Genomic DNA, 26,259 nt, shown 5'->3' with positions numbered 1-26,259 from the left:
GGTAATATATAATACACAATATGGGTGGAATCGTATAACGCAACATGGCGGTGTTCATGTTGTATATTAACTCAATCTGACATGGCTTTAGACATTTAACCATAAACATGTTCATGTGAACATTCCCGGATTTTCAGTGAACCAATTCATACACTTCCAACAGGTGTTCACGAAATTGACGCATCTCATGTTGTACCGTTACTCAAATAGTTTCCATAGAAACGTCAGTGTTTCTGCCCTTTGCCGAGCCTGCTGTAATCAGCTGGTGGTATGTTGCTCGACAGGAAGTGAACGTTAACGACAGGAAACCTGAAATCACCCCTCTTCAGAAACAGTGAGATCGTCCAGATATAAATCGTTTGAAACTTTCAGATTTAGGTCTCTAAGACCCCATCTAAGAAACATTTATGCCCAAGCTTACATCAAAATATGTAATTATTTCATTTTATCAAGGTTCTGAATATTATTACTGTAAAGGTAAATTTATGCCCATTCATCTCTAACATATATACTGACACTCATTAATCGGATATGTCCTACATCCCAGTTAAAAATACCCCAGTAAACTGAAATGGCTCATTACGAGAGACTCTTTTCTAACATATGATCTCAAGTTTATATTTACGGGACAGTTTGACATTTAAATGTGCACAACATAGACAAGCAGCAAGTGCAGCTTTAATTGCAACCTCCGGTATTTAGGATAAACAGCAGGAACCGTGGAACCTCTGCCTGGGAATGCCAACAGTGCTCTTCTTATCAAGCTTACGCAAACCGCGGTGTTAGATCCTAGAAGAAACAGGATCTAGCATCGCTAAGCAGTGCTGGCACATTACCGCAATGTAACGCCAGAGACATAAGGAGGATGTGTGTTCCAAAATTTACTCCCGCATTCTTCGGAATTGTTCTCATTCTGCTTCTGTGCCTTTCTTTGGAATGTAACGTTGAAGGTAAAAGTAAAGGAAAGAGGGTAAGACCTGAGAGGCAAGGTAAAAGTAGACCCAAGAAGATAAAACCTGACAAGCGTAAGTAGTCACAGTCTCGGCATATCAGATCTCTAACACTTACTAATCTCAAATACAGGACATGCAACGGAAATATGGAAAACCTTAGGGCCAACACAATTCCGCGCTTACGTATCATTTTGGCACGTGAAGATCCGGGTTAGAATTGGTCTTCAGTAACCCATGCTTGTCGTAAGAGGCGACTAACGGGATCGGGTGGTCATGCTTGCTGAATTAGTTGACACCTCATTCAAATTGCGTAGATCGATGCTCATGCTGTTGATCACTGGATTGTCTGGTCCAGACTTGATTATTTACAGATCGCCGCCATATAGCCTGTCACTGTACACATAATGATATCTTCAAGCGCCACTCTACTCCCATTTCTCTTTGAGTTGATTAATGGGTGGCATTCTGAAGCAAACAGTCATTATTACTGTTTTATTGTATGGCTATTTACATAGCGCTATAGTCCATCCCATGTACATGCATGTTCAAAGGGAATTGTTTTTCCCTCGATCATTAATGCCAATCTCAAAGGCACATCGTATTTTTTCAATCTCAGCTCCATGGGGAACATACAACTCGAGCAGCAACTAGGCGCACCAAGTTAATGTGGCTTTCCCATCCTTTCGAGGTACCCATTCGCTGCTGGGTGGACTGGGACACATAGTCACATAGTCACAGTACTTTGTCCATGTTTACAGCGCGTTTCTGTACCCGCAACTAGGTGTTTGCACATATTCATGTGGCCAACATCTGGTCATTTACTTCTTTTAAGTGCACAGGGTTGTGTACTGTATACTAGGGATTGTGTACTAAACAGTTGCATGTAACATAAGATGCTTAAAGACAGTTTACGTGCACATTAATAAACATGGAAAATTCATCTAGCAGTTATAAATTGGAACGGCTCTTATAGGGGAAATATGTAACTACACAATGCATTCCAGAAAGTGGCGAAATGAACTAATATTATATTTGGGATTACAACTTTTATCCAATTTTACTTATCAGAGGGGTACACAAGTTGACCTTTTATTCATTTGTGAAAGCCTTAGTGGCTAATTGGGTTAAATCAGTGAAAGTTTGGGGTCGAATCCTGAAAGTCACTCAACCTAAAGACGGACTAGAAATTGTGTATTGTAATCCCAAATATATCATTCGTCACATCTTACCACTTTCTAGAAAGCAATGTATATTCGTAATTATCTATAGATTTAGAAGATAACACGTACCAGTGAGTTTTGTCACATACCTGTGTTTATTTCAGGTAAATGTGAGGAAGTGACTGAAAATGAGTCCATTGGCAGATTACGATGCAAAAAGAAAAACTCTATCTATTTCATCAACGTCACCAGCAGCGTCGACAGCTGCACGAACACCACCGACAACAGTTGTTCCGGCCTGCAGCCAAAGGTCATCACCGACTCCAACTCCTGCTACTGGAAGAGAAGCTGCTTCATCGCCTACAACCGACGTGCCCCAATTGTCAAGACCTCCAACCATAACTGTATAGGGAAATTCCCGATGTCACTGTTCATTCAATACAGTTGTATCAAGGAAGGTACGTGTATGCATATATACAACAGAAAGTCATAGTAAGCACCACGTATCAAATGTTGCTAGCCCAGGCACCCCATATCGCTGTCTGTTCAATACAGGTGTATCAAGGATGGTAAGTACGGCACCGTATCGCTGTCTGTTCATTACGGTTGCACCAAGGGTATTAAGTACGGCACCGTATCGCTGTCTGTTCATTTCAGTTGCACCAAGGGTTGTAAGTACGGCACCGTATCACTGTCTGTTAAATAATTTTAATTGTAGTAGAATGATCCAGCTTTTGGTGGCTTCCTCATAGCAACGTGCATGTGCTTGCCGTCCACAGCCCACAGAACTAATACCTTCAGCAACCTCCTTCCACTCCCGTACAGTTTCGGGCACCTGAGTACTTCGTCCTTGTAAACCTCAATGATGGCTTGGCAAACCTGTGGTAAGAACTTGCCGATTATAGTTGCTTCAACTCTGAATCTGTACTGTAGATTTGCATAGGAATTACCAGTGGCTGGGACTGACTGACTGACTGAGTTTGGTTTTACGCCGCTTTTAGCAATATTCCAGCAACATCACGGCTGGGAAGCAGAAATGGTTTGCCAGCTTCGAACCCGGGTCTTTTGACGAGCCAACGCTTTAACCATTAGGCTACCCCACCCAGTGGCTGGGAAGCGAAAAGTGGTTGCCAGCTCGATTTTCAGCAAGTTCTCTCATGGATGTGGTCTTTTTCTCAAGATGAGGGCTTAACTTCTCTACTATGTCTTTGAACAAGTCCGGGGAAATTCAGATAATTTCTATAGCCTCTTGGATTTCCTTGTGGATCATAATGTCCGAAGTGATGTCTTCTAGTCAGCCATTTCCTCACCCACACTGTCCTTGCTTTTTTTTCTAGCTGGGGTTACGTCTTCTTCTTTGGCCTCCTCTGGCTGAATTTGTTGGTCTTCAAGAAGTAATAGTTGTGCACCTACGAGATATAGAGCCCTTTTCTATTCTGCAGTAAGAGCTTGTTCTCTAGTGTTCATCATCTTGTAGGTCCACCGCAATGGATGAAGCTTGGTGTGATGCCTGCTTTTAATATAGCTTGGTGTCAAGCGGGAAAAAGCGGGACTAAATAATACCACGACTGCTTCACGAATGCGCGAAGTGGTTGTGGCAACGCATGCCTATGTTGGAACTATGCGCGTCGTGCGTACCATCCCGTACACTAGACGTAAACAATGCGCCAACAGTACTTGATCTAGTCGTGCAATAGCGTGCCAATGCGCGCCAATGAGCGCCATTTTCGGCTACGCATTGCGTGCCAAGTGCGTAACTTATGCGTAAACAGGACGCGAACAGTGCGCAAACTAGGAATCACGCTTTCATTAGTACCATTTCAATGACACGAATGACACTTCATTGCCCCAGAGTCCATGGCCTTGTTCAAACTGTGCCTTCATGACTTCGGCGAAGAGCTCCTTATTGGGGGTTTCACGTGTAATATATCTTTAAATTTTTGAATGATACAGAAAAAGTTCCATCGAGATTTTACATGTTTGCGAATGAAGCAATATGAGGATATAATAGAAGAATTTCTCCTTTAGCAATAAAATATGACACATGTATCAAAAAGAAAACATAGCTTAGGGTTTTATGTTTATATCTCAAGATATATATTATTCATTGGTATTTTTTCTACACGTTTTATATATTCTTTCAGGCATAAAGAATCATTGTACATTTTTGCCTATGAACATGGCACTGTTTCTGACCAATGCCTTTCTTAACGGCCATGGTCGAATTTTACAGAAATTCAGCCTTCCAGAAACATGTCTCATGCACCTATTTTGTCTGTTACAGATCTTATTTTTATTCTCCATGACAACGGCACACGACAAACGAAAGAGCATACATCCGAGAAAGGTATGCTTGTAAGTCACAGCGACTATCCATGGCACTATCGGGGCGATCTGATCATAACTCTCACTCTGAGATCAACCTCCACTACGAAGAACAAGCTTTTTGTAACCGTACCCACCATGGATATTGACGAGCCGGACGACATCGCCAATATCACCGACTACACCTACAACGACAACGGAGAGAACGTCAACATCAACGCCACAGGCATGGGCAAGTCAGCAGTGATCACGGGGAAAATAGATAAGGATCACGCTGTGACAACAATCAAGTTCTTCACAAACAATGCCTCTGCAACAGCTCAGGGTTTCATCGTGTGTTACTATTGTAAGTACCCGTGGAGATCCGGGTTAGAAACAGTTCTCCAGTAACCCATGCTAAAAATAATTTAGGTCTTCGGTAACACATGCTTGTCGTAAGAGGCGACTAACGGGATCGGGTAGTCAGGCTCGCTGATTTGGTTGACACTTGTCATCGTATCCCAATTGCGTAGATCTATGTTCATGCTGTTGATCACTGGATTGTCTGGTCCAGACTTGATTATTTACATACCTCCGCCATATAGCTGGAATAGTGCGACGTAAAACTAGAGTCATTCACTCTCTCACTATTGTAAGTTTCAGGATTTGGGGGAGGGGTGGGGAAGATAGAAACAGTCAGGGATGGTTGGTGTCGAAAGGGAGAAGAAAGAAATAAAGTATGAAAGAAGAAGAAATGTGAGAATGTTCTGCGACAAAGTGTGTTCTTCCTGAGGACAATTTGCTATCATTTTTTTACTATAGGGAACATTAAGTTGTTGTTCTGGCGAACAATTTGCTGTCTAATTTGTTGTTCCAGGGACGGAGCCAGAACAAGACCTCTCGCAGGAAGATATTTGCAGCAGTGAGTATCAGTAACGCAGTGCTTTAGAAGAATATAACGCCGTCCGGTATATCCACCCTGAATCGGTGGTCACATCTTCCGGACATGAACGTAGTTGACCAGTAGTAGACCCGTATTGGACCTAAGTTAAACGTAGTTTGACATATTTAAGCGTAGTTCAATGTAGATACCGTAGTTATGACTGTACTTTGAACTTCAGCAAACCCATGATATGGCCGTGGTGGTTAGAGCATAAAACAGTTCAACATATCTCGACGCTTATGCTAGGGTTACACTATATTTCCGGCGGCCACGACAGCCCCGTTTCGCCGAAACGGGGACAAAACGGGATGGACGTGAGACAATGTTGGGAGATTGAATGAGCAAACGTGACAGTCCGTGATTGCCGTGGATGCCGTGCCAGATTTTTAAATTGTTCAAAGATTTGCCACGACAGTCACGGTACTAATGAGAAACCTAGTAGGCCTTAGTGAAACGGGGGGAACGCAGCAAAACGTGACAGCAGTTAATAGGTAGTAACAAAACTTGTAGACGGTCCCTAGTGGGTCCGCAGTGGGACGGGAGGCATGTGTATTTGTCACGTTCGGTCACGTTTGTTTAGCATTTTGTCAAGGTTATTCACCCTTGATGCCCGTTTTGTCCCGAGTCTCATGGCAAGTTTGATTGTATGGTATCCGATTCGTTCCGTTCTATCACAATGCAACCAGGCGTGTGACGGTTTACAGGGCAGGCTAGATACGGCACGTTGCGTTCTCTAACATTCCCTCTCTGCAGCTGATGCTCGCCATTTGCTGACGCAAGGACTGGATGTATGCCCCCAGCAAACATACAAGCAAAAAATCTTCTTTATCTTTGAGGTTCTAGCTCCTCTTGTGTCTCAGGATACAATGGCTGCGATTGCTTGGGAGACCTTATTTTTATACCGTGGGCACAAATGTGGTCCAAAGCTGGCCGGCGTCCACGTTTCATCCGTAGAAAGTCTTGACAGAACGCGCAGAACGTGTCAAAACCTTGATCAAAACGTGAGAAACGTGACAGAACCCATCAGAACGCGACAGGCCAGGGGAAACGTAATGACATCCGTAGAGGACTGCGGGCCGAACCGTAGTGTGCCTTTGAGCTTCCATGACTCAGCATCCCGTTTATCCCAACGGCCCATCACGGATACCGTGATAGCCCGTGAGAAAACTTACCAGGACCTAAGGAAACTTGACTTTGGAGGGGAAAAATGGCCAAAATCCCTATTCATTTCCTGATACAATGCGTTTTATCAAGCAATGCTGAACGAAGTTTACTATTCCGTGTATATTAATAGATCTAGGTTCATTTAACACATATTCAGGTAAGACTCCCTCCCTATTTATCATGCTGCTTTAGATCGAATATTGATATCAATTCACACAACAACTGCAATGTACAAAGAGATTATATAGCAGACCAACGCCCAAGTGTTCTGTACGTATTGATCATATAAGTCCGACACGTTGGAAATTGTTGGACAATATTGTAGATTCTGTATCCCTGTAACGGCGAATCATGTAGTTTGATTGCCATGTGATGACAGGTTAGGGTCACGTTTGTCCTGGAATATATGCGTGTGTAGTATTCAGAAATTGGTCCCGATTAGTATTACTTATCATTATACCCGTGACGGTCCGGGTTAGAATTGATCTTCAGTAACCCATGCTTGTCCTGAGAGGCGACTAACGGGATCGGGAGGTCAGGCTCGCTGACTGGGTTGACACACGTCATCGTATCCCAATTGCGTAGGTCGATGTTCATACTGTTGATCCCTGGATTGTCTGGTCCAGACTCGATTATTTACAGACCTCCGCCATATTGCTGGAATATTGCTGAGTGTGGCGTAAAACTAACCTCACTCACTCACTCACATATGATTAAGGGGTGAAGACCGCTCTGCTTGTTCGCTCACTCATTCTGTCATCATGGGACTTTTGCAACATTCTGCTAACACGTGCCTCCAAAACCCAGATAAAGTGCCTATAATCACAGGGGCGTGTCACGCTTAGAAACAGCGTTAGAAAGACATATAGGTATATAGACCCTATTCTAGAACTATATAAATGGAAAGGGATGTAACGACGGAACCACCCCCTCCTCAATATAAGTTAGATTTCACCACGTAAACTATTTTTAAGGCCCCATTGAGGCCTACGGATCGAAGGCGAGATAATTTTCCTACAAGATGGGCTATAAATGGTCATAATCGGATCATTATTTCAAAAGTTATACGCCACGACTCACAGAAAACAGCTACCTCCGCAATTCCAAGCCAAAATCATGGATCACCCATGACAGCGAAAACTCACCTTATAAATTCGTTTATAAATAGATCCACTAACCAACACCTACTGGATCCCCCATCATTCAACCTCAAGACATTTGGTGCCCGCTCTTTTGCTTCAGTTGCAACTGCACTATGGAACTCACTTCCACTTAAACTGCGTACAGCTCTTCAAATGTAACCTCAAAACACACCTTTTCAGCCAATACAAAAAGTAACTCTTTCCAAGCTCATATTTACGACTATCTTCTACCATACTGATTCATGCCCTTGTGTTGTGGAGTATTGCGCGGTATAAGTACCCTCATCATTATCAATGACATTGAAGGTGGGGTCGCCAAAACGTATCCCCCCAATATGTAGAAGAGAGGATGACGGATGACATGATTATGTTTATTGTTTACTAAATACAGACTGGTAATGTATTATAGGGAGGAGTAGGTGGAAGGAGGGTCATGAAATATATGAAAACCAGTTTCACCGCCCAGCCACTCAAATGATGATATCTCTGTTTACAGAATTGAAGAAAAAGAAAAGGCCATCCAAACCTGGACGCACGAACCAACCTAAGAAGAATCGTGGGAGAGGAAGAAGAAAGAAGGGGAAGAAGAGGGAGAAGAGGGAGAGAAAGACGCTGTGAACGTTGTTGGGTAGTTCTCGACTCGCCACTCGGAACTACACATTGAAGGAGAAATTACAATAGTATCAACGTCGCATAAGAGGAAAGAGGATGGAGATGTCGTATATTTGTAATTGTTTGTGATAATCTGTTCCCTTTACAAATAATAGCGCCTAGCATAGCATGCCAAAACAACATGAAGACAAATAAAGTGATTAAACAGACTCTTTGTTCAAGACTTTGTATTTAAGACACTTTATCTACAGTTGACTGTTCAAAATGGGTTAAACGTCGAGTTGACCCGTGAAGATCCAGGTTAGAATTGATCTTCAGTAACCCATGATTGTCGAAAGGGGCAACAAAGGGGATCGGGTGGTGACGCTCGCTGACTTGATTGACACATGTCATCGTATCCTAACTGCGTAGATCAATGCTCATGATGTTGATCACTGGATTGTATGGTCTAGACTCGTCGTTTACAGACCGCCGCAATACCGCTGAGCGTTCTGTTAATCAACAAACAAGCAAGCAAGCAAATGGCCATATAACGAGATATGATAACATGATGCTTAGTCCTACACTTCCGTCTTGGTATTATATTGTGTTTGAATGGGATATTCATATTCAGCGTGGTATCCCAGAGGGCTTACACTATGAAACTCACGTACGTCCGGACTAGCACAAACACTGTGGGTATTAGCAGTGCCCTTCTTGAGGAAAGTATACAAGTTTAAGCTTGTGTACACAGCCCAGACACACCCGAAGTCCCCAAACAGGACAATAGAACTTTTTTCTGGAGTTCCGTGAAGCATAGCCATTTAATACAAGGAACCACCTACACAAAGGACTTTTCTCAGTTGTCTGGGAAAGGTGCTCAACTGGAGCAACACGGTTGGCTGTTACCACACACACATGCACACGCACGCACGCATGCGCTTAGCCTTATGAAATATGATTTTAATAGAAAAACGCAACTACAAATACACCGAAAAAACACCCGTGAAAGACTCGCTTCATTTAGAGCCATAGAGATACAATGAAGGGACGGGAAAATGATACGGATAAAGGACTGAAACAGAGACTGTCAGCTAGATTAAGTCTGTCATACAGACCCTGAAACAAATATATCCAAGAATCCCATGCAAGTCTAGAATATGTGGCAAGTCCAGATTATCATTAAGTGAAAATGAAGTTAGTCTCTGGGCTCCTTTTCATTATATTTAATTATTATAATTTAGGAACTGTTCTTTAAAATATGTTCATTTCAGGGACTAAATGTTAGTCTAAGCTAGATGCAACATTAACAGGTCAGAACGCTAGGCGGAAGCCTTGTATCTGACACGTGTCCATGAGAGGAAGGAACCTCCTGGATTGTACTATTACAGCGTCAATAAGAACGACTTCCCTGTGAAGGAAGGGGGTGACGATAGCGGTAGGCGTTAGATCCTCGTCTTGCAGTCAATCAAAACTTGAAAAACGCGCTGTGTCAGGTTGTCACTTACGTCTATTTCGCTGAGTCGACCTACTTCCTCTTCAGTCGTCATACGCTACTGTTGTAGACTAACGCTTAGTCTCTGAATATAGAATTTTGACTGTAACAAATAAACCCATTTAAATTGAAAAGGAGCCCAAGGGAGACCGGAGATTCAGAAACCTTGGGAAATCTAGACTTGCTTCATTTAGGGCTTTAGCACTGCAGGGAGGGCTAGGCTGTGGGGAAAATAATATGGTTCAGGGACTGTGAGACAGACTAGCTACTACTGGAGAATAATTGAGTGTGTGTACATTCGGGACATTTCGTTTCATACCGGATGACACACTCTTTAGATACGGATAGGGGCGAGATGGGACGATTTATGCGAGGGGCGCTTTATCCTGGAATGTTTTTAACGACATTTAACAAGCATAATAATAATAATAATATTAATAATTTATTTATATCATTGAATTTTCTGTCCCTTTTGACACCAATGTGATTGGCAAGATTCAGGAAAAGCATGATAAATATGCGGACCTCGCCTTTGAAATGTCTCGCTTGCATCCCAGGTACACTGTCGTCAGGCTCCCCATTGTTCTGGAATGGTTTGGTACCTCCTGATCTTTGGCACAGATCAGGAGCATAATTCTCCAATACAGCCCTACACTCTGGGTAATGCATTGCAGTGTTGGGGAGCCTTCATATTCTCCGGAAGGTTCTTGGTGGGTTCGACTAGGCAGCGTTTCCTGGGAGAAGTCCCATTCGCTGTCTGGGCTGCGTGTAGAGGGGGCAAGGGCCCTGAGCTGATGATGAGCCTTACCAGCCTGACTGTGCCAGGATCACCCGAACCCTCTCTGCTGCATACAATCTTTAATCTGTAAAACATAATAATAATAATTCATTTATATAGCGCCTAGCATCCATCTGACTAGTTGCTCACATGTGTTCAAGTGTTACTTTAAAACGATATTACTGTACAGCTGTCACACGTGTTTGGTATGCATATGCATTATATTTAACAACACCGAATTACTATGCATGGAGGTCACACCATAACATCAACCCCTCTATCGTCGATACCGTGGTTATATTAAATTATGTAATTTGCCGAGATAGCGTCACTAAATTTCACAATAACAACATTATCGCCTTTTTAATCAGACAATACTATTATCGGTGTAGTATACTAGTTTAAATAAGAGGCGCCAGTTACTGGGCAGTTAGCCACACATCACTCGGTGATTGACTAATATACGAACTGCATTTTCTCTCAGGTAAGCAACGTTTCTGTCTTTGATTCTCTACTGTCTTAACCGTGTGCCTTTCTTTACCTTGGCAACACATGAAAGGTTAAGTGTTAATTTGAATCAAATATTTGTGCATCTTTTTAAATATTCTCGTGTAATGTTAAATTTAATCATTTTGTTTTTAATATTGGAATATGTCTTGTGACTGAAATAATATATGTTTCGTATGACTGGCCCTTTGGGTAATGTATTTTAGTAGAGTGTGTTGGGTATTTTAAGCGAGTATGATTCGATCGCATGCAAACTGGCCAACAACAACAACAATAACAACAACACAAAATCATTTTGTAAGGAACACAAATGCTTGTTTACTCAATCTTACCATGCACCAAAAGAATGTTTCAATTTCTGGACATCACCCTGACAAGAGTGAGTGAGTGAGTGAGTGTGGATTTACGACGCTTTTATCACTATTCCAGCAATAATAGGTCCAGATACATCAGATATGGGATTTACACGTTGTTCCCTTGTAGGAAACTGAACCGGGTTTTCGGCGTGACAAGCGAACGCTTTAACCACTAGGCTATACCGCCCATCCAGACAAGACGGATTCCAGAGCGGAGATGAGATAAGGAAAGTAAACACCTTCATATCAACCACGAACAGCATGCATTAAGCAATATAGCGCATTTCTCTCCGGCAATGAGATATGCAGAATATATTTAAACAAATTTGACAAAATGCCATGCACAAAAATGTATTGGAAGGGATTTAACAGGATCCCCGATATACGTACAAAGATACGACTGACATTAATGACCTCAGTGACGTCTTGTGAGAAGTATTTGGTTACATTTATGTGGTGTGAGCGAACGAAACGCGGAAACAAGCAGTATTTATTTACAAATGTGGAGTGAGGAAACTTGTTGTACAGCCTCGTTCGCACCTACAGGAAAACCATGAGATGCGAGGAGACACATGCCCTTATATGGGTTTTGACATTGAGCTGCAATCTCTGCTTAATCACAGGTATGTGGCCCTCAATATTCCATCCTTCATCGTGACTTGTATGAGGATAAATGGTGTCAACTTCCTCACCCAAGTTTCCGGGTTCAAGGGAAGATATGATTTACTTTGATTGTAGAGGAAAATATTTGTGCACCCCGGCATCGAAGTGTGACGATAACAGTTTGTATTTTTCAAAATAATATGAATGGATGGATAGATTATTTACGAGATAATTTAACTGATATCGATGTATTTTTCAAACGTAAAATTTAGAAAAGATAAAATATTGTTGTACAATTGTGCTGTGATATCTGTTTGAACAATCTATTCTGAAAGTCAGTCCTACAACTAAGTGAATTGTGTTCCTACCAGGTCCAGGTTAGAATGAACCATTAGTAATCCATGATTGTCGTAAGAGACGACTAACGGGATCAGGTGGTCAAGCCCGCTGACTTGGTTGACATATGTCATCGTATCCCAATTGCGTAGATCGATGCGCATGCTGTTGATCAATGGGTTGTCTGGTCCAGACTCGATTATTTACAGACTGCCGCCATATAGCTGGAATATTGCTGAGTGCAGCGTAAAACTAAACTCACTAACTTCTACAAGGTTTCAGTTATGTCAGTGTTGAGTGAGTGAGTAAAAAAGTGCTTAAGCCGCATCAGCCATATTGCAGCTATTCTCGCTAGAAAATCACATGTACACTAACCAATAAAAAGAAACTTCAGGTGTTTTACTCAGGTGTTTTTAGAACAAAGTTTCCGGTAGATCAATCTGGTTTATGGACGTAATGAAGGTACACTAAAACAGGATTCGCCATTCATTTCAAAGGGCCGAGGGGGCGGTGGGGTAGCCTAGTGGTTAAAGCGTTCGCTCGTCACGCCGAAGACCCGGGTTCGATTCCCCACATGGGTACAATGTGTGAAGCCCATTTCTAGTGTCCCCCGCCGTGATATTGCTGGAATATTGCTAAAAGCGGCGTAAAACCAAACTCACTCACTCACTCAAAGGGCCGAGCCATCTGTATTGGAGCTTGTACAGTACCACGTGTGGTCCCCTCTCGCATTCACAACAGCAAGGCAACGTTGTCTCATTGACTGCCTAACTTCCGTGAACAAGGTATTAGGCAACCTGCGCCATTGCTGTACCGAATTGCGCCCGGCTCTTGAACATACTGGGGTTGGCGTCTCAAGGTTCGATGTGAGTGAGGTCATGTGATCTCGATGGCCACTCCATGTCGTCAATACCCACATTTTGCAGGACATTTCGTGTCACACAGTTGTGTGTGGTGTCCCATTGGCAAGTTCGAATTGCTTTACCTGTGTCAGAATCGGCCCAACATAGGACGTCGGGCACAAAGATGGGCTGCCCGCAAGCGGTCCCGTATGGTCTGGGCAGTTACTTGACCCCTAAACAGTGTGTTACTTGTTGACGTTGCGGTCGTGAAATGATTACGCAAATAGCCGAATTTGATTGTCTTCGGTACGTGAGTGAGTGAGTTTAGTTTTACGCCGCACTCAGCCATATTCCAGCTTTATGGCGGCGATCTGTAAATAATCGAGTCTTGGCCAGACAATCCAGTGATTAACCGCGTGAGCATCGATCTACGCAATTGGGGTACGATGACATTTGTCAACCAAGTCAGCGAGCCTGACCACCCGATCCCTTTAGTCGCCTCTTACGACAAGCATGGGTTACTGAAGATCAATATTCTAACCCGGACCTTCACGGGTGACGTCACACATGTCCGTCCGAACCTCGGTCGGTCAGTTTGCAGGACAAATTTGATTGTTCTCAGGTTGTGAATTGTCAGCATCCTATGACACGTGCAACAGCCACAGTAGACTGACCAGCCTGGAGCATGCCAATTGCATGTTTGTAGTGAGTGAGTGTGGTTTTACGCCGCTTGTAGCAATAACCCGTGCAACATCACGGCGGGGGCACATTTGTGAGGCATAGCGTAAGAATTATTTATCTCTTAATAATTAATGTGCTTTTCACTAGCAAATTCTGCACACGTGTTGGTGAATTTTCCCAATACAGCTTGCTGCATGTTCCCCGCGTTGTGCACCACAGTGGGAATGGGGGGATGTGTCAGAAAAGACCTGGTCATTATGGTATTCTCACATATTAACTACCTCGTCCCACCTATTCAATCTAATCTATTTCTTAAAGTGTTAAGTTCCTTTTTACGAATGTTCTGTAAATTTGGATTGATCAAAACATACAGGAATTGCAATTGACAAAATTTCACGTTTGGTTTGGTACTCTAAGTACTAACCCACTACTTTGTCATACAATACTTTCTGCTGAAAGACACATCTATATTTGCACCCTGAATTCCTAGCTTAGAAAACTTTATAAAGATTTTAAAAGACATATTCATGGTTGAAAAATTTATATCCAAAAGAAATAATGTTTTTGATAAATTCTCAAAAACTTGTTTCCTCTATTCCCATTGATCCAGAATGACCATTGTTAACCGCTGAAATTCGATGTGCATGGTATACATATATTTTATTTATCAGCAATGTATACAACATATGTCATATTTTGGGATTACACTTTCTTAGTAAAGCATTTTGGGTTGAGTCCCATCCGGGATTTGAACCCGCACCCTCAGAGTCAGGCACCTAATCGCTAGCACACAAAGTCAGACGCCGTCATACCCCGCCGTCATATACTCCCTACCCGACCAATGCTGAGAGCCTGAACCGCGGTGGCTGAGCGGTCTAGGCGTCTGACTTTGTGCTGGCGATTAGGTGCCTGTCTCTGAGGGTGCGGGTTCGAATCCCGGATAGGAACAATAATCACAAAGTATCCTTTTTTCTAAAATGGCATTATGGAATTCAAAATGTATACTCGCACCTTTTGCTACACATATTCTTGAAATTTGTATTGATGAACAATAATAAAGTTCCTGAGTATATTATGAAAAAAAGGGTGACATTCAGTAGTAATGAACAAAATTATGACATGTCAGAAAACCGCATTAGAGTAGCCCAAAATGTGTCAGGAGAACAACGGCATCCCGAAATTGAAAAGAATTAATCGCATAGCCACCACAAGTAAATGTTTTCATGAAATAAACTGTTATTGTGCGTGACAATACCACTGCAACCGTTCAGGTTTCGAGTCAGTCCTTGGACTGACATTCGTTTGCCACTCAATATATATGCAAAGTGACGCAACGCATATGAGACAAGCACCCAGTTTAGCCAGAGCGTGCTTTAGTGCAGCAAAGTGATTGTATTCTCTCCTTGTGCAGACAGAATTTGTGTTTCGCGTAAATGTATGTATGTGTGCGTGCGTGCGTGCGTGCGTGCGTGTGTATACTGTATGTATGTATACCCCCACATACATACATACATACATACATACATACATACATACATACATACATACATACATATCGATGAATCCTGTTGCATTATAAAAGAATTATAATAAGAACCTAACGTTAACAGACAAGTCTTCAATCTCAGTCAGTCGACAATCACGGCTGTACGAGTTGCCTCCCCTGAGCCCACTTCTCGTAGGCTCCTTCGTGAAGTGACGAGTAATTCCGGGACAACGGAATTTAAATTTGCGATCTGAACACAAACTGAACTGGTTCATGACATTGATGAAGTCAGAATAGATGGGGATGGTGCTGACAACACGATAACTGGAGAATCTGGGATTCGAACCGAGACCACTGGTTTCAGGCATACATTTGATGAATACGATGTCCTAAAGGATCGTTCATCGGTATGGAGCGTCCTCTAAGATATATCAATAATTTCTTACGTCTGAAAAAGGCATCAAGTATCCGACTGACAGGGACATTATACATAAAACCATTTATTATTAACAAAGTCTTTCTCAGTAATTATTTATTTAATCTCACACTCTACCCTCGTGATCTGTAATACACTAAACGCGAAAAGAAACGTTACCCTCCTTCCTTAATGACGGAGGTACCTATCTTCAGATGGCGTTGTGATGCATGGACGTCCACTTCCTGGTCTGCCTACGGTGACTCCAGTCTGTCTGTAATGCTGAATAAGTCTTATGATTGTGATACGGTGGCATCCGAGGGTGTTGGCAACATAATTGTATGTAGACCCCCATCTGCACCATCGCAGTGTCTCTTTCTCTCTCTTCAGCTGTTAATCGTGGCATATTTCTCGTACTTTTTGTCATATCATGCATTCTAGGCGCTCTTTATACCCTATAAAATCATTCTACACATGAAATGGAGGCGAATACTGCTTGAATATTGCTGCGTTTTGGCGATTGATATTGCTATGTGTAAACAGAAAATGGAAAAATGTTATTTTGCAAACAAAAATGTTAACAAGGAACATTTTAGATGTTCCTAAACACTTTTTCACAATATCAAAGACACGTTGTACTTGCTTTCACTAATGCAAATCAGCAGAAATGATTTCTTTACAATTTTACACACTCTACAACAGTTGTTTCTTGTTTCAATAGTTGAAAAATGATGACTTTAAATGGTTTTTCTTTGTCTCAAAGCAGAATTTTATTTCAACCTATCTTTTGGACACCTACAACACTGTTATTGGTTTATTTCGTCTTGGGCGAAAATAGGACAATTTAACTCTTCTGAAAAAGATGCATTTCACCTAAATATGAATGTATTTGAAAATTATTTTTTCGTGATTTGCATAAAGCTGTGTTCTTAGGCATTCTTGTTCATTAATACCTTCTAACAGATCTTTCATAGTTTTTTAGTAATTCATAAAGGTAGGAGGGTAACGTTTCGTTTGGCGTGAAGGTCCAGGTTAGAATGAACCATTAGTAAACCATGCTTGTCGTAAGAGGCGACTAACGGGATCGGGTGGTCAGGCTCGCTGGCTTGGTTCCCAATTGCGCAGATCGATGGTCATGCTGTTGATCAGTGGATTGTCTGGTCCAGACTCGATTATTTACAAACCACCGCCATATAGCTGGAATATTGCTGAGTGCGGCGTAAATCTAAACTCACTCACTCACTTTTACATATTGGTTCCAAATGGAACTCACTCTTCTGGGATACGGTCCATTTCTTGAAGGTAATGTGGACAGGATGGTTAAAATCTTTAGCGTGAATAGGCTGAATCAGTGTATCGTTGCTCATTCTATTAACCACAGATTTGCCTTGATCTGCCTTGATTTAGTATTCGTTGAACAGTATTCTCTCACTTTGCAGTGAGTAAGTGAATTAGTTTTACCCCGCTCAGCAAAGGTCCAGCTATATGACGGCCTATGTAAATAATCGAGTCTGGACCAGACAATCCAGTGATCAACAGCATGAGCATCAATCTACGCAGTTGGGATACGATGACATGTGTCAACTAGGACACCAGATTTCGTTAGTTGCCTCTTACGACAAGCATAGTCGCCTTTTATGGCAAGCACATGAGTTTGCTGAAGACCTATTCTATCCCGGATCTTCACGGGTCCTTTGATGCGGAAACATTAATCGTGTGTATATCGCAGTTTTTGTAATAGTGGTGCGTTCATAAGTTTGTAAGAGTTTATTAACGCTTAAACTTCCTATCCAAGCTGAAAGTTCAGGTTCATCTATTGTTTTGAGAGCATATATACGAAACAGACTGATACACTCATGCTTGACATACACCATTTTCCTTACAGATACGCAGATTTTGATACAAATTTTGATTATCTGTCGCTATATGTTTCAGCATTTTGTGAGAGGCGTTGCAGTCAGTATCCTAACAACGAGAAACAATTCGAGTTCAAGTGTAGGAGGAGGACTTCTATGTTTTACGTCGATGTAAGGAGCTCAAACACGACCAATGGAAACTGTGGTGGTGTGGTCACGTGCTCCGGTCTGCAACCGGAAGTTCTGAGAGCAGTAGCTGAATCGTGTTACTGGAATCCTAAGTGCAAGTTCCCCCTCAACAAGGATCAGCCAAATATACTCAACATCAATGGAAACTGTGTAAACGTCCGACCACGTGTGCTCCACGCCAGGGCCTTGTGTGTGCGAAGAAGTAAGTTGCAAGGAATATTGAAATTTTGTTGAACCTCAAACTTTGAGGTTCAAAGACAACACAAATGACCTGACCTCCGAAATTTGCATAAGTTAAAGGTGAAGGTTATTGGGATTTTCCACAGGAGAGCGTATAAAGTTGGTACCGTGTGCCAGGTCAGGAAATTTGTTTCTCGCGAAAAGGGGTGTGTCGCGCCACCTCGCGGCGGCGGTGGTTGCTACTCAAAGTATTTCTTCAATAATATTTTGGCATACATGAGCTAGGGAACAGCGATACAGGTTGTCATGTCATCATGAGGGTTGAGCTTGTGTAATAGGTTATGTATACTTTCTTTCAAAAGTTTAGACTCACTTGAAACACTCACTATATGTTATGGATATATATATATATATATATATATATGTGTGTGTGTGTGTGTGTGTGTGTATGGTTACATCAAAGATTGATTTTTCCGTTAACTCGGGACAACCAACTGCAAACCTTTTGAAGATGCATTGCACGAGAATCATGCATCAAATTGCTGAAAAGTATGTGCAAATATCGTTCATGTGAACAGCTGCGTTGTATGTAAAGTTTTGTTAGGAATTCGCCACTGATTTCTTATCATTTGTTGAACGTTATGAATTTGTTTCACAATACACCAGTTCATGTGTAAACAGTGCCTTCAAAGAGTTTGGAATGTTTTGCAAAATATAGTTTAGAACCGTTGCCTGAAGTAAGTGGCTATATTTACACTAGTGAGTCTGAACTTTTAAAAGGAAGTATATTTTTCTCACTAAGACTTTACTTTTAACTGTATAAGGGAGACAACTCCGTAAGCCTTGTTACCACTGTGACAGAAGTTCCTTGGGGGACCCCCCTGCATGTAACCCTTCGGTAATATACATGTCTGTGGTCACGTCAATGTACGTTGTTCTGTAGTCGACTTTGGTCGACAGTTCCTCACATGAATATTTATATCTCCGGAAACTCTTTGATGCGGAAACATTAATCGTGTGTATGTCGCAGTTTTTGTGTGCGTGCGTGCTCGCCATCTAACCAGAGCAGTTGGTTCCTTAGCATCGGATATTTGTTAAAGTCGGAGCAGTATAATAATAAGACCACTTATGAAGCGCTAAGCTCCACGCTGGAAGGGAATGCGCTAAACACATGGAAGATAATGGACATAATTATCCCGGAGTACCCAAGCTGCCCGTGAGCCGCTTGAAAGTTAACAGTCAAATGACTTATTCCACCGGGTACCCATTTTCAACTGGGTGAAGAGAAGCAATTGTGAACAAACTCACCTGCCTAATGTGAGTCAACAGGTGTCATTTTGGCACAGGTCTGAAGTCCTAGAGCTCTCAGGAGTCAAGCTGTCAAACACGGTCACCCATCCAAGGACTCTTTGTGACCAACTTTGCTTAACTTCAATTGATTTGTGACTTCGGCTGTAGGCACCAGGCCACATACTACCAGTATAGGTAGTAGCAGTTTGATTAACGCCTCCCTCGGCGAATGTAGAGCTATATTGTGGTGGTCTGTAAGTGGTCGGGTCTGGACCATCGATTTATTCAAATAGGATACGATGACATGCATCAACCAAATCAGCGGCCCCATCAAGTTGGTCGTCTCTTGCTGAAGACCGGTTATAGCCCGATTGTTTATGGATAAATAGAGAATCTCACTTAACAGTAGTAGTTCTGATATCAATTATATCAACACGAGTTGATAAAGTTACAAATATCCGAAGCTTGCCGAGGATATTTTACTTTATCAACGAGTGTTGATATATTGATATCAGAAGACACGAAGAGTAACAGTCTATTATCATCAAAATCACTCTTCATTAATTTTCAATGAAAATGTACATCTCTGAACATGGTACTGCCAACAGTACGTAGCAGTGCAGTGGTATGTCATGGCATTGTGACGTCATCAAGTACATGACGTCATAGCATTAGTCAGGGCATTGTACAAAATCTACTGTCAGTAACAGCGATATCTCCTAGGAGATATCGTTTGATCTCACAGTAACGATATCTCCTGTGGAACACACAGTTTTGGATGATAAATAGTAATAGTAGTAATAGCAGTAGTAGTAGTAGTAGTAGTAGTAGTAATTGTAGTAGTACCAGTAGTGGTAGTAGTAGCAGTGGTAGTAGTAGTAGTAGTAGTAGTAGTAGTAGTAGTAGTGGTAGTAGTAGTAGTAGTAGTAGTAACAGTAGTGGTAGTAGTAGCAGTAGTAGTAGTAACAGTAGTAGTAGTAGTAGTAGTAGTAGTAGTAGTAGTAGTAGTAGTAGTAGTAGTAGTAGTAGTAGCAGTAGTAGTAGCAGTAGTAGTAGTAGTAGTAACAGTAGTGGTAGTAGTAGTAGCAATAGTAGTAGTGGTAGTAGTAGCAATAGTAGTAGTAGTAGCAATAGTAGTAGTAGTAGTAGTAGTAACAGTAGTAGTAACAGTAGTAGCAGTAGTAGTAGTAGTAGTAGTAGTAGTAGTAGTAGTAGTAGTAGTAGTAACAGTAGTAGTAGTAGTAGCACAGTAGTGGTAGTAGTAGTAGTAGTAGTAGTAGTAGTAGTAGTAGTGGTAGTAACGGCGGTCTAGTAGTAATCGAGGCTGGACCAGTGGTAAATCCAGTGAAAACAGTAGTAGTAGTAGTAGTAGCACAATTGGGAACGGACAGTAGTAGTAGCTAGTAGTAGTAGTAGTAGTAGTAGTAGTAGTAGTAGTAGTAGTAGTATGACTGGCGTCTGGTGAAGTAGTAGAACATAGATATAATCGGACCGCGATTCGCACAAACGACAACAGGTTCCACTAAGTCTGCACTGTGAACAGCGCCCGTGGAATGTGATGTAGATGGCGTGAACGAAGCAGTAGTAGTTGCTACAATAACAAACACAAAGGTAGCAGGTGAAACAACACCTTCAGCAGTAGAACAGGAATATTCAAGACATCCTTCGCAGTGTTCTATATCCGGCGGAACAATGAAGCTCTTGAATTAAACATTCTTTGTAACATGGCTTTTCAGTAATTAGCCTAAGGTTGTGACACAGTGATGGTCAGGTAGCATCCTAAACAATTAAAAAAAAGCACAAATAGAGGCAGCATGTTTATTTTCTGTGTTTCTCATCGCCCGACCCTTCTCATTTTAATTGCCGAACCACCCCCACCACCACCCCACCCCACAACAAAAAATAACTTTTTTTTCATTCCAACACCGCCGACTGCAGCCTAAAACGTACGGCCTTAACATATAAAATATTTATCTTAAAATCAGTCACTGCCACAAGTCCAAGAAATTGTAATAAAAATTACAAAAAATGAGACTCAAGAAAATTATTCAGATACTTTTGTCTTTATTATTATTATTATTTGATTTGTCGACCAACCGACCCATGATCAGATACAAAATGATGCCGTAGTCGTTTTAACTTGATCTTTTGCAGATAAAATCTTGCAATCTCCTCAGAGCAGACTGACGAAGAAGGATGGGGTCATCAGATCGCATCAGAATTTCCCATGGGATTACCCATCCACACAGTCATACCAACAAACGGTCTTTATTGCAAAGCCACGTAAAAAGCTTCGGATCACTTTTCTAGCTGCTGAAGTTGACACTACATCGGACATAATATTTTTCATGAATGGAACGTCACAGGTCAACGTGACCGGCAGCGACATTAACAACAATTTCGAGTTCCCGAGCGGCGACGTGACGTTAGTGTTTAGCGTTGGCTCCACGTCAAGACTTGGGAAGGGCTTTCTTCTTTGTTTTGTATGTAAGTACGCAGGTCGGTGAGTGTGTGAGTGAGTGAGTGAGTTGGGTGAGTGTGTGAGTGAGTGGCAAAACGACAACTAAAAGGTACAATAGTTTACGTAAACGCCAGAAAATAACCAGTCTCGATTATCCACCGAGCGTGAAAGGCCAAATGGTGGTCGAAATTATGTGAAGTGATCATTGATTACATCCGACTGAGTGAGTGAGTTAAGCTTCTACAGTGAATGACTGGTTAAAGAGTTCACCTGATGTGACATCCAGTAGGTGAGTGAGTGAGTTTAGCTTTACGCCGCGTTTAGCAATATGTCAGCAATATCACAGTGGGGGACACCTAAAATGGCCTTTACACATAGTACTATTGCTGGGAATCGAACCCGATCGAACGCTTTAACCACTAGGCTACCCCACCGACGCTGACCTCCAAACAAGGTGCACTCAGGTATTACATGAGAGGAAGTATCCTAAAGGAATAATAGATCTGGTTTTGTTGGTTGAGGAAGAAAGAAAGGTTTGTGTACGAAGAACGTATTGTCTTAACATCAATGAAAGTCATGATTTTTCTTTCTTTCAACTTTAGTTTAACATTAGGAGATCAAGGATCAATCTTAGTTACGATATGGCTGAAAAAGTGCCGATGTGACTGTCAGTCTTTACTAACTCACTCACTCCAGACACTACGCCTTAATATTACCTGTATGATATGTTTATCTGAATTCTATTGCAGGTGACCTTTGCATATGTTCATAATGCTTTGTGTATCTTCAGGGTTGAAAAACAGTTTCCCGGACGCGCGCCGCCATGCTTGTGACCTTGTGAGAGGTGAACAAATATTGATAAAATTATATAGTGTTTGTGTCTCCTCTGTAGCGTAGCTGTCGTCAAGGAGGGAACTAATCTCCACAATCGTGTAACCATGGCCACAGACAGTGATTTGGTTCGTGTTGAACTGAGACTTTGTTTCTGCGTTCATAAGGGTAGCCATGAACTGATCACGTGATTATGAGTGAGTGAGTTCGGTTTTACGCCGCTTTTAGCAATATTCCAGCAATATCACGACACCAGAAAAATGTGTTTCACACATTGTACCCATGTGGGAATCGAACCCGAGTCTTCGGCGTGACGAGCGAACGCTTTAACCACTCGGCCACCCCGCTGCATCTGGTCGGGTTCGAATTTAACACTGATTTATCAATTGCCCCGACGGTGTAGATAGTTGCTCCTAATATCAATTGTAGGATCATCCAGTCCAGAATTGCTTATCTACACTTCACCACTTTAACCACGAGGCTACCCCACGCCCCTGAAGTGATCAAATGATGGTCATCATGAAAGAAATAGGCATGATACGATCATGTGTTTCAACAGGATCCGCATGATTTAAAAAAACACCGTTAAAATGACCCTGTGTCAACGGCCAGTAAAATGCCCTTAGTATAACAACAGAGTGTAGTTCTTGATGTTTTCCTAAACCTTTGGCAACCCCAGACACAAGACATGTTCTTGAATTTGAAATATGCCAACCAATAAGCGATGCCTTAGATTTAAACAGCATTCTGAGACAAATACACATGTCACAAAATGCCCCTACAAAATTTGGTGCTGTCATCAGAATGGCTTCTATTAGTTTTTCTCCTCAAGAGTACAAGCGGTATTTTAATATTCACAGAAAATATTAAATGCCAGTGGAATATAATTATTACTCACAGTCTCAAAAAGAAAGAAAGAATTAACACAGACTCCCAGGATGGACACAGTTGATTCAGTGAGTGAGTTTAGTTTTACGCTGCTTTTAGCAATGTTCCAGCAGTATCACGGTGGCATTGTTATTTCAGGGTGTTTATCACAAACGCGTTTCCCCATCTCAGTGATGGATTAAATAGTCAGGTGCTGGTCGATCCTGGTATGTAGCATATGTATTTCAGTTCTTGAAACACAAGACAGTTTGTGTAATAATCGAACTTCCAATACTTTTTGAGATGATCATTTTCATTTTTATTAGTTTGAAGCTAATTGTGCAAATGACTATATAAACATTGGCTAATATCCAAACTTAGCTACTAGGGTCTTTAGATAATGCGATTGGTGAAAAATACCTTGTACTGCTGCCTGTTAAGAAATGGAGACAAAAGAAATAGTGGAGTGACAGTCACTATGTGCATCGTATCCCAACTGCTCATGATGTTGATCACTGGATTGTCTGTTCCAGATTCAATTATACAGACCGTTGCCAGATAGCTTGAATATTGCTGAGTGTGACGTTAAACAACAAAACCCACCAACCACTATGTGGTACTTATACGGCGTGTCTGTCAGTATGGCGCGGGTAGGTGTAGTAATGATTTTATGGCCGCTTCTGGTCCAATCTTGCTGCAACACCTTTTATCCTTAAATATTGTGCTTACATCTACTTCTTTTGTAAACAAGCTGAAAATTATCAATGTCAAAGTGAAAGCGAAGCAAAGGACTGAATTCAACCTGGAGAAGTTAACGTACATATATCGATAGACTTAGACCTTTAAACCTATCACACAGAATCAACAGTGAAATACGAATACATGTAATTTGGCAGATTGCGTGATGTGGCCGCTGCAGATAAATGTCATTTACTGCTCTAAATTACTCAAATGTGAGTGAGGAACAAAATTCATGGGATTCATATGACCAATTCTAACCTGTATCTTGACTGGACTCCTGTAAGTAACGGTAAATCGACCCTATTTTATTGTTTGTCTGTTTGTGTATTAACGCCGCACTCAGCAGTATTCCAGCCATATCGACTCTGGACCAGACATTCCAGTGACCAACATCATGAGTAGTTGGGATACGATGACATGTGTCAACCAAGTCAGCGAACCTGACCACCTGATCCCGTTCGTCGCCCCCTTTCCATAAGCATGGGTGTCTGAAGACCAATTCTAATCCGGATCTTCAGGCGGTCCAACCTCATCCCTCTCCCATCCCATCCAGTATGTCACTGGACGAGTTCTGGCCACAGTTTCTCCAGGTTCAGAGTATCGTATTGCTTGTAACCGTCAAGGCTATCGTTGTCCATTACTACCTTGACTAACCTGAACGCTAGTTATTTGCTCTGCTGCATATTTTGCGCCATTTCCTTTACTCGGTGTACGTTTACATAACTCCATTCCAGGTGTCAAATGTTTGTCCGGAACTGTGAAGGCGCAGTCACGGGGGTGACCTTGGATCTAGACGGAATGACGTTGTTATACTAACGTGCTTCACAGAACAGGAACGGCAGGAACTCTCTCCAGTGGCAAGATTGTCGTCACCGCGTCCCTTGACCTTGAAAAATTTCATGTATGTAATCATTGTTTGTTATGGGTACTCCAGGTGAAATTGTAGATAAATAATAAATATAAAACCCCGGAATGTAAATGTACTTTAGTGGTTTCTTTTTTAAGAAAAAATGTAGGATTTGCCTTGCAATGCTTCTTGGATTGGGCTTAGTAGAATGTACTTGTGTTTTTTTTCCACAATCAGAAATAGTACAGTTATATGTCGGTAACACTGCCGCTGTTACAGGTCATTGGCTCCCTCCCTCTGAAAGCATTCTGCGTTCTACTGTTTATTTTGTTGACAGTTACATAGACAGATTCTTTAATACAAATGCATAAAATCGGTGATTTACAATGTGATTAGGTTGTCTGAAAAAACATCCACTTGCACAGTTTGAGATCGATTGGGTCACTGGATGAAGAGATATTTACCAAAAAACGGGTCCACATGCATTTCATGCCAAACTATAGGCAGAAGTCCCATTCGCTGTCTGGGCTGCGTGTAGAGGGGGCGAGGGCCCCAAGCTGATGATGAGCCTTAGCAGCCTGACTGTGCCAGGATCAGCCGAACCCTCTCTGCTGCATTTTCATTTTTAATCTGTAAAATATAATACTAGTAACATTGGATAGCATTTATAAAGCGCTAATCTCCGAAAGGACTCTTTGGGCATTTCTTTCACAAAAATGGGACGGAATGGACATATTAAAGGAAAGCTTGTTTAAATAAGAATGTTTTTAAACCGGTATTGAATGAACTTAGAAAAAGAGAATTGAGGAGTTAATTTTGGAGAGCATTCCAAACTTAGGGCGCACTGTATTTGAAAGAGCGCTGTCCTGCTGACTTAAGTTGTACTTTTGGATTTTTAACAGTTTCTCACTGGAAGAGCGGGGAGCCTTGTAAGTAGAGAGCTCTCTGGACAGGGATGGCAGTAGTGAACCTTCAAATTCACAAAATTCGAAACACAAGTGTTGCAATCTTGTATTTGCACCGAAGCATGATAGGCAGCCAATGTAGATGCTGCAGCATGGGAGTCACATGATTGTACTTCCGTCTCTTCATCACAAGACGAGCTGCACCGTGCTGTACTCGCTTGAGACGTGTGATCTCATCAAGTGAGTGAGTGAGTGAGTGAGTTTAGTTTTACGCGGCACTCAGCAATATTCCAGCTAGATGGCCGCGGTCTGTAAATAATCGAGTCTGGACCAGAC

General features: G+C 41.9%; 2 protein-coding genes across 2 annotated transcripts; both read left to right on the top strand.

The window, feature by feature from the left end:
* The first annotated feature begins 654 nt into the window (after positions 1-654).
* Positions 655-8,487, top strand: LOC124290686. Its single transcript, XM_046727484.1, has 5 exons — positions 655-1,025; positions 2,278-2,571; positions 4,398-4,784; positions 5,295-5,339; positions 8,163-8,487. The coding sequence occupies exons 1-5, from the start codon at positions 866-868 to the stop codon at positions 8,282-8,284; spliced, it is 1,008 nt and encodes a 335-aa protein (XP_046583440.1). The 5' UTR covers positions 655-865; the 3' UTR covers positions 8,285-8,487.
* Positions 8,488-11,707: 3,220 nt separating this feature from the next.
* LOC124290688 lies at positions 11,708-25,150 on the top strand. Its single transcript, XM_046727488.1, has 5 exons — positions 11,708-12,016; positions 17,692-18,003; positions 21,426-21,758; positions 22,523-22,576; positions 24,906-25,150. The coding sequence occupies exons 1-5, from the start codon at positions 11,947-11,949 to the stop codon at positions 24,950-24,952; spliced, it is 816 nt and encodes a 271-aa protein (XP_046583444.1). The 5' UTR covers positions 11,708-11,946; the 3' UTR covers positions 24,953-25,150.
* The last annotated feature ends 1,109 nt before the right edge of the window (positions 25,151-26,259 follow it).

Source organism: Haliotis rubra, unplaced genomic scaffold, assembly GCF_003918875.1.
Source record: "Haliotis rubra isolate DU_JTF1 unplaced genomic scaffold, ASM391887v1 Scf470, whole genome shotgun sequence".
Classification (NCBI taxonomy): domain Eukaryota; kingdom Metazoa; phylum Mollusca; class Gastropoda; order Lepetellida; family Haliotidae; genus Haliotis; species Haliotis rubra.
Note: the sequence above shows the minus strand (reverse complement) of the source record. Positions and strands in the feature narration are given on the sequence as shown.